This window comes from Zingiber officinale, chromosome 2B, assembly GCF_018446385.1.
Source record: "Zingiber officinale cultivar Zhangliang chromosome 2B, Zo_v1.1, whole genome shotgun sequence".
Taxonomy (NCBI): domain Eukaryota; kingdom Viridiplantae; phylum Streptophyta; class Magnoliopsida; order Zingiberales; family Zingiberaceae; genus Zingiber; species Zingiber officinale.
The window spans coordinates 81771089-81780194 of record NC_055989.1 but is presented as its reverse complement, the minus strand read 5'-3'; the positions used below and the strand labels follow the sequence as shown (position 1 = coordinate 81780194).

At 33.3% G+C, this 9106-nt stretch overlaps 1 protein-coding gene across 1 annotated transcript; it reads right to left on the bottom strand.

Moving 5' to 3' along the window:
• Positions 1-2359: 2359 nt before the first annotated feature.
• On the bottom strand, positions 2360-6433 carry LOC122046037 (NADPH--cytochrome P450 reductase 3-like). The gene is made up of 17 exons (XM_042606525.1): positions 5954-6433; positions 5796-5855; positions 5622-5698; positions 5403-5544; positions 5262-5298; positions 5061-5130; positions 4740-4934; positions 4545-4637; positions 4116-4344; positions 3941-4024; positions 3707-3858; positions 3524-3620; positions 3281-3430; positions 3118-3195; positions 2915-3037; positions 2716-2829; positions 2360-2624 (listed from the first exon to the last, which is right to left on the bottom strand). Exons 1-17 carry the CDS (start codon positions 6281-6283, stop codon positions 2544-2546), a joined length of 2112 nt encoding a protein of 703 aa, XP_042462459.1. The 5' UTR covers positions 6284-6433; the 3' UTR covers positions 2360-2543.
• Between the last annotated feature and the right edge of the window lie 2673 nt (positions 6434-9106).

Genomic DNA, 9106 nt, shown 5'->3' with positions numbered 1-9106 from the left:
GGACCAAGTAGTGTACATATAACAATGGGTTTAGAAGGTATGAAAGAGTAACGTTCGTGCCTTAAATTAGCATTAGAAGGTCGGGCGTTACAATTGAAATGAGATTGCATAAAAATAAAACCATTGATCAAAATTTACAAGAAAAGATAAATAAGGAAAAAGAACATTGGAAAAATATATTAATAAGAATTATTACTATAGTTAAAAATCTTGTAAAAAATAATTTGGTATTTTGTGTTACAAATTAGAGAATTCATCAAGATAACAATGAAATTTTTTTAAGTTTAATTGAAATGATTGTAGAATTTGATCCTATAATGTAAGAACACCTTAAACGTGAAATGATGAAATTTTAAATCATTATCTTGGTCATAATATACAAAATAAATTAATAAATACATTAGGAAAAGAAAAAAATAATATGATAATAAAAATAAAAGAAGCAAAATACTTTTCAGTTATATTTGATTATACTCTAGATATGAGTCATCAAGAATAAATATCTCTTATATTAAGATGTGTAGATATTTCAACAAGTCCAATCAAAATAGAAGAATATTTTATAAAATTTTTAAAAGTAGATGATACATCAAAAAAAGATCTTTTTGATACGCATATTTGTATAATAAATAAAATTACACTTGATGTGAATGACATAAGAGGACAAGGATATGATAATGAGGCTAATATGAAAGATAAACAACAAGGTGTACAAAAGAGATTATTAGATATAAATTCTAGAACTTTTTATACACCATGTGGTTGTCATAATTTTAATTTAGTATTATGTGATATGACTAATTCTTGTTGTAGTGCTATAATATTTTTTGATGTGATATAACATATTTACTCATTATTTTCTTCTTCTATAAAAGATAAAAAATTTTGCAAGATCTTGTTTCTAATTTAACTCCTAAACCATTATCACAAATACGTTGGAAAAGTCATCTTGAAAGTGTTAAACAACATATGAGTGAAAATTTAAAATTTTTATTAGACATAATTATTTGGTATGATATATTATTCACAGTTAATACTGTTTGTAAATTTTTACAATATACAGGTATAAACATTATTATTGCATTAGATTAATTAAAAGATCTTGTTTCTTTTTTACATGTGGCAAAAGATGATTCGCTTGACCCTAGTACCCCCGTCAACCCGTCCCTGAGTCAACACGAAGGAGGTAAATCACAGATAACTACTAACCATTAGGGTAGGTGGCAAGGCATGAGAGTGGCTACTAGCCATTATTTCTTTGTTTAATGATTATAGAGAAAATATATTCATATCTACTATAATTTCTATTAAAGAAATTACAAATGAAATAAATATAAAATCAAAGTTTCATTAAAAACATATGTAATTAGAATAAATAAATGATTTGATAAGAATAAAATTAATGAGGTAAAATTTTGACCAGAAGAATCTTTTAAAATTAATTAGTTTAATTATATTAATGGTCATGTCATTTTTTCACTTTAAAATAGGTTTAAATAATTTAAAATATATGAAGATAATTTTAATTTTTTTTATATGATATAGAAAAGTTTAAATTACTTGATGATGATTTTTTAAAAATAAAATGTTTAAATCTAGAAAATTTTTAACATATTATTAATGATTTAGATTCATTTTTAGAATTAAAAGTTTTAAAAGAAATAATAAATCCAAATTAAAGACTCGCACTTAAGATATTGAACTATATAAAAAAAATTAAATTTTTTTCTTAATGCATGACTAGCTTATAATATTATTGATCATACATGTTAGTATAGCTTCAACATAACCTTGAATTAAAATTAATAAAATTTTATTTATATTTAACCATGTCTCAGATTAAATAATTTAACAATTTTATTAATTAAAAAAATATTATCAAAACTTAAATATAAAGAATTAATAATTTTATATTTTAGAACGTTAGAAAATTAAATTTTATATAAAAATCTATTTTTAAATTAATATTTTATTTAAAAAAATATTTAAATTCGTCGTCGGTCCTAATGAAAAAGGTAAAGAAAATTTTAATATTTTAAAAATATATATTAAAGGCCTAAACAAAATATTTTGCACCCCGTGGAACCGGCCCTGGAACAAAGTCACATTCGTTTTTCCCTTTTCAGCTGTTTCCGAATCGCTCATCGCCCTCTTCGCCCTCTTTACCTGTGGCTTAGGCGCCTTTGCTGCATGATTTCCTCCAGAACAAAAAAAGCGCCGCCAGCATTCCGAGCAACGCCAATCCGTCGAACTTGCCCTTCAGAATCGTGAATCACCGGATGCGCATTTTGTTTTTAGTTTTTTTTTTTTATAGAATCAACAGAAACATAGACCACGGATGGAAAACAAACAAGAGTCATTACCAAGAACAAATTATTATTATTTCCTCTACTTTGCATACAATTGATGCTACACTGTCAAAAGAATCATTTATATCTGTATAATAAATACGCAAATAAGGACAAGGCAACTCAGTGAGCTACTAAGAACCCAAAAGCCTTATTCCATATAAATAATAATTAGACCTCCACCTCAGCAACTTGTTACCACACATCACGCAGGTACCTCCCTTCCATTTGCAGATTCTTCACGTAGGCCTCGACCTTGGAGCCTTCCAGTGATCCCTGTGATCCAATTCAACCATTTTGTGTCATCATCAGTTATGCAATTGATCTTTCGCCTAAAAAATACAAATGCGTTCTTAATCTTTTTTACCTGTTCTTGAGCAATGGTGTGGATGACTTTGTGCACATCCTTAGCCATTCCCTTGGCATCACCGCAGACGTAGACATATCCACCTTGAGAGATGATGTTCCAGACATCCACAGCCTGAGGCATCAAAGGTAAATCCATCAGAATTGAGTTAATGGTTAGCAAATAAGATTATGCTTTCTGGTTATTTTATGAATCCAACCTTCTCGGACAACTTGTTTTGCACATATTCTTTGCGTTGACCTTCACGAGAGAATGCTACGATGAGCTCAGAAAGAGCCCCTTGCTTGACGTAGTTGTCCAACTCATCCTCATAGATGTAGTCCTGTTATATTGGAGGTGTATGGTTTAGATGATGAACTAGCTACCAGATTGAGATTTAATTGATAATGGTTGGTCGATTACCATCTTTCGGTTCCTGCAACCGAAGAAGAGAAGGGCAGGGCCGAGCTCAGCTCCAGCCTCTTTGAGTGCAAGCCTTTCCTGAGAACATCAAACCACCACCGTTTAGAAGATAGCTTGATGAAATGCTTGAACAAGAATTAGACGACATGGATGTAAATCAGACCTGTAAAAAGGCTCTGAAGGGCGCTAAGCCTGTGCCAGGGCCAATCATTATTATTGGAAGCGCAGAATCGGAAGGTAATTTGAAGTTTGATTGTCTCACAAAAATAGGAACCCTGCTACATTCTTCAGTCTCCTCTTGTGGAGATGAGTTCTGTCGATCAAAATAGAGAACATTGTGAGGATAAAGAAATGGTAATGATGTAACTATGAGGAATCATGCGTGTGAGTTTATAGCAAGTGATACCTTCATCCAAGTCGAACAAACTCCTCTGTGAATCCTTCCTGATGGTGTCGGTCCATGCACTAATGCACATGTGACATGAATTCTGGAAGGTGAAACCCTGATGTAAAGAGAACCGGTGAATTCCTTGGTGAACATAAGCAATGCTATATGTAAATATTATTAGGACATGCAAGAAATTGTTACCTGGACGAAGAAGATATTGAATAGTAACGGGCCTGCATACGAGGAGCTATTGCCGCAAAGAAAACACCAAGAGGAGGTTTGGCCGAAGGGAATTCAGCCATGACTTCTAAAAGACTCCTTTGGCTTGCCACAACCCATTGATTATACTCATCCTGAATGCCAATGTGAACTAATCTAAATTGATTGATCATAACAGAAGAATCATTCATAGAGAGAACAAGAGAATATACAAACCTTTCCAGCAGGAGAAGCCAGGAATTTGAGCTTTTCAGCTTCAGTTGATTCAGAAGCATGAGCAGCTAGAGCAATTAAGACCCCCTGAATACAAGATATGCAATCTCGTGATTAATTAATATCAAATGTACTTCCAAACCTGAATAAAACTAAATAATTTACCAAAAGTATATACCTTTTTGGGTGAACTTAGAAGATCAGCGTATTTAGCAAGTGCTTCTCTCAGAGTAATAGGCGTTTGGAATGGAGGTGGAATAGAGCTACTGCTAAGTGGTGTTCCATCCTCTTTTTCAGAGTGTAGAGAGAAGTATGTATCTTCTGGATATCCTAAGAGCCTTGCAGCCTCCTCCACACTCTCAGGGGTATTCTCTGGATACACACCGACATGATCCCCAGTCTCGTATCTGTTAGAAAGTATAAGCCCTCATTAGTTTGCATCAGAAACAAAACACTGAAATTCAAATTATACACCTATAGGAGTTTCTTCTAGACCAGTAACTGGAAATCATTACAGAGGTGCTTCTCTGAGTGTGAAGGTTTACATGTGAAAGAAAATTCTGATAAACTGTATGCACTAGTATGTAGAAAAAGCAGCGAAACTTACTTGAGGCTGGTTCCAGAAATATCGAACTCCAGATGAGTGCAAGAACGATCAGAAAGTGGGGTATGAAGCTCTTTCCTAACAGCCACATTGACCCTGGAAATTTGGCATTCAGACTGGGTTAGAGTTTTGCAAAACAAATGATCCTGTCTTCCTAATGTATGCTATAGAATAACGGTCTCAGCACTTGATGTATACCTGCAAGGATTTCGAAGGTCATAAACAGAATGGCCATTTGCAAGGCTCAATTTTCTCTGCATCTGCAATTCATCTTCACGATTTAGGAATACAACACGGTATTCAGGTATGCTGGCAACATAGTCAGCAGATAATCCTGCTACATCATCCTCATCACACAGCAACTTGTCTAGCTCTGGCCACACTAGGTCTTTCCTGCAGTAACCAAGATTCAAATATTTCAGATAAAATACAGGTATAGGCCAGTTATGATACATCAACAAAAACAAGTCTTTTCAGTTGATTTTAGATTTAGATTCTTGTTTCTTCCATTGATCGTACCATGCAGTGAAGTCATCCTCAATGTATTGTTCATCATCACCAAGCCCCAAAGGAAGGATACGTTTGGCACCTAGAGTAGTAACAAATGAACCGAGTCAGTAGAAATCAAAATAATTGAGTGGAAGAATGCATATACATCTGATCAAACACCAATCTGAGTAACTCATAAAATGTTGACTTTGTAAACTAAACTTGAATTACCTTGCTCAGCGAGAATACGATCAACCTCTATGCCAACCTGTTGAAGCCAAAACATAAGCATTTCAAACATTAAACTTCGTCAATCAACAAAAAGGTATAGTAAACAACAAACACAAAGGAAAGTTAGAAGCAAGATAGAACCTTGTTAAAGTGTTCATATTGTCGGCTCCCCAAACCAAAAACAGCAAACTGGAGGTTGTCTAAGTAAACGTTCCTCTCCTTCGCCTCAAAAAACCATTTATAGAACCTGGCGGCGTTGTCGGTTGGTTCGCCGTCTCCATACCTGTAAATTGCCACCATCAAGTCAGAAACGAAGAGTAATTGTGAAGAAATTACAGTGGCTGGCAAAAGTTGACTTACGTTGCCAAGAAGAAGAGACCGAGTGTCTCTTTCTTCAACTTTTCTTCATACTCATGGTTCTCAAATGCATAATCATCCTAAGAAACAAAAAAGGGGAAGTTTTTCTAAGAACAATAAAGTAGCACAAAATTTTGCAAATTACTTGGAATCGTAAATTGAACTCGCGAGACTCACCAAGTCGACGACTTTGAAGACGACCTTCTTGTACCTCGCATTGGCCTCGTCTGCCAAGGTCTGCGCAAAAATCGATTCTTAGAGGAAATCCAAGGAAATTACATCTCTAGTTTCAGGGATTGGGGAGTGAGAAAGGACCAAAAGCTCCGAAACCTAACCTTGGCAAATCTCTCGGCGGTGCCGGTCTGCGAGCCAAAGAACAAGGTCACCTTCTTTTTGCCGAAATCAGCATCTTCCGTATCCCTCACCATCTTCTTGGCCCGCTTAGCCGCTGGCGCTGGCGGCGCCGCCACCCGGGCCGGCTCTTTGCCGCCCGATTTCTGCCAGAATAAAAGGAACGCCGAGAGGCAGCCAACCAGCACGGCCACCTCCAGAAACCTAGGGTTCTCCGATAACTTCGAAGCCCACTGAAGCAAATTAGACGCATCGAGCTTGCCATTCAGAATCGCCGCCATGAGATCGGTCGTGGAAACGTCGCCGGGCTGCATCTTTCTCCAAACAATCAAAAATTCCCTCAAATCTAACAATTTTACTCGCTTTCGCTCTCTATTGGCCGCTTGCCTCTTCTTGTTCCTGCTCCCTATCAATCGATCGCTCTTTCTCGCTCTCGCTTGACGATGAAAAGCGCGAGCGAGAAGAGTCAATTTATAGAGCGAAGGACGAAGCTCCTAGAGCAGTTCTGAACGCGGTTCCCGTTCCATTGAGGCGAGTCAAAAATGAAATCATCCGGTTGACGTCGTTTGATTTGACCGACGACTAAACCGATTCACGTTATTCAATTTTTAAACGGTAAATTATTGAATCGGCTAAAATTTCTAAATATCTAAATCAACTACTTAAATTTTAAATTTATTAAATTATATATTCCATATCTATTTTACCCCCTTTAGTGTTCTTTTAGGTCATAAATTCTCAATTTTAAAATTTAATTTATATTTAAAAATCATTACTCTTAATACATTAAATTAAATTAATATTTAAAAACATAGATATAACTAGGAGAACTAGAAGAATATATAGAATCTAGTTCTATATCATTCTGAACTCTTTAGATTTATCAATCGATTTTTCAAATGTTTCGATTAAAATCGATTGATAGAGGTAGAGGATTCAGAATAATATGAAATCATGTCTTATATGTTTGTCTAGTTGTCCTAATTATATTTATGTCTTTAAATATTAATTTGACCTAATATATTTAGAACAGTTATTTTTTAACACGAATTAGATTTTTGAAATATATTTATATTTAAAAAAATATTGCTCTCAATATAATATGATAAATTGATGTTTTACATCACAAATATAATAAAGAGAATTAAATAAATATAGAAAATCTGATTTTATATCATTTTAAATTCTTTAAATTTTAGTTTTGATCGAAATCGATTGATATACCTATATAACTTAGAATGACATGAAATTAGATCATATCTACTTTTTATTTGATATGTTTATATTTATATATTTTTAAATATCAATTTGATTCACTATATTAAAAATAAATAAATTTTTTAATATAAATATTTTTAAACACAAATCTGTTATTAAAAAAATCAATTACTATATTATAACAATTAATTCAGACCATACGGTGCTCAATTGGGATAAATATTAAGAGGTTAAATGAATATGAAATCTATGATTTGATAATTATAAAATTTGGTTACATAATTCAATTATCTGTAAACTTCATCTGTAATTTTCCGTAATTTTTAAGGTCTTAATTGAACCTAAGTACTCGGACCGGTTCAAATTGAGCCAAGACCGCGTTGACTAACTCTCCCCCGACACACTCGATCTCTGCGAAGTTTAATACAGTTGACCATTGACCAAGCTCTTGGTCAATTTACAGCAACAACAAAAAAATCAACAAATTTAAGGAGCAAATTTAGATAGCGGCTCTAATCGGGCATCGCTCTCTTTCGACATACGAGTCGACAGCTGCTTTTGACCAAAACAAATGAACGAATATGTTGGCCTTTGAGAGAATTTTTGTGGATTATATTTTGCCAGTGCTTCTCCGAAATATCTTAAATCGATGCTTCGTATATTTGCAGTGCTCCACGTGTTTGTAGTGTGATAATGACTTGCATCATACAATTAATTTTAAATATAATTTAACTAGAATTATCGTAAATCAATTAACTACCTCCAATTTTGACTATTATTAGAAAATTAAAGTTAACCTTTACATGTGGATTCCTCATTCCTCCCCCCACCCCCACCCCCACCCACACTATATATATATATATATATATATATATATATAAATTAGATTATAATGAGTTTGAATTAATAAGATTTTTCTTTTAAAATTTAGTCTTCTCTCTTGGATGATAGTGTTCAAGATTAAAAATTTTAAATACTCACGGGATATATAATATGTATTTAGGGTTTCAGATTTTAAAATTTAGGAGATGGATTATAATGGGTTTAAGCTAATAAGATTTTTCTTTAGGATTCAGACTTCCCTCTTAGGTTATAATATTCAAGATAAATAATCTTAGATATTTACGGGGTATAATATATATATTTAGGATGTTTCGAGTTTAAGATTTAAGGAACTTTTTATTTTTAAAAATTAAAAAAAATTTAGCCACCTAGATTAAATCCAGACGCCTTAATCAAAAAATAAAAATAAAAAATCGAGGTACCTGGATTAATTCCAGGTGCCCTTGAAAACTTGTTGTGAACTGTTCCTTAGTGAACAATCTCTCTGTGTGTGTGTATATATATATAAACGATTTCGATATGCTGCGCCTTGTGACTGTGCACAACTAAGGTGTCTGGATATAATCCAGGCACCTGGATTGTAAATTTTGATTTTTGTTTTTTCTTTTTGATTTTGACTAGGGTGCTTGGATCAACCAAGAATTGATCTATACGCCTTATAAAGGTACAAAATTTTTTTTTTACTCCAAGATTAAGCCAATTAGATTTTGCATTTAGGGTTTAAGGGTTATGTTACAGTGTTTAAGATTTAAAAATAATAAAACGGAAAAAAAATTTAAGTACTCACGGGGTATAGTATATAGTATTTAGGGTGTGTAATTTTTATTTTTTTTTTAAGCTTTGGGTTTAGAATTTGGGGTATAGGGTTTAGTGTATAGCTAAGATATAGTATAGCATAATTTTTTTTTAAAGTTTAAGATTTAGAATTTGGGGTATAATATTTAGGGTTTAAGATTTAAGAAATTTAAGATTTAAAAAAAACAACGCTCGAGGTGCCTAGATCAATTCTAGGCGCCTCGAGCATATGTCGTGCATAGGCAAATAATAAAAGTCGCGTAGGAGATCATTCACTGCTC

What these genes read in the sequence shown, in the direction of transcription:
- LOC122046037 (XM_042606525.1), bottom strand. Translation starts at nt 6,283, where the DNA reads ATGCAGCCCGGCGACGTTTCCACGACCGATCTCATGGCGGCGATTCTG. An exon ending in GGTCTCTTCTTCTTGGCAAC is followed by an intron (nt 5,545 to 5,621) that starts GTAAGTCAACTT and finishes GGCAATTTACAG; the next exon opens with GTATGGAGACGGCGAACCAA. An exon ending in TGGCTTCTCCTGCTGGAAAG is followed by an intron (nt 3,859 to 3,940) that starts GTTTGTATATTC and finishes ATTGGCATTCAG; the next exon opens with GATGAGTATAATCAATGGGT.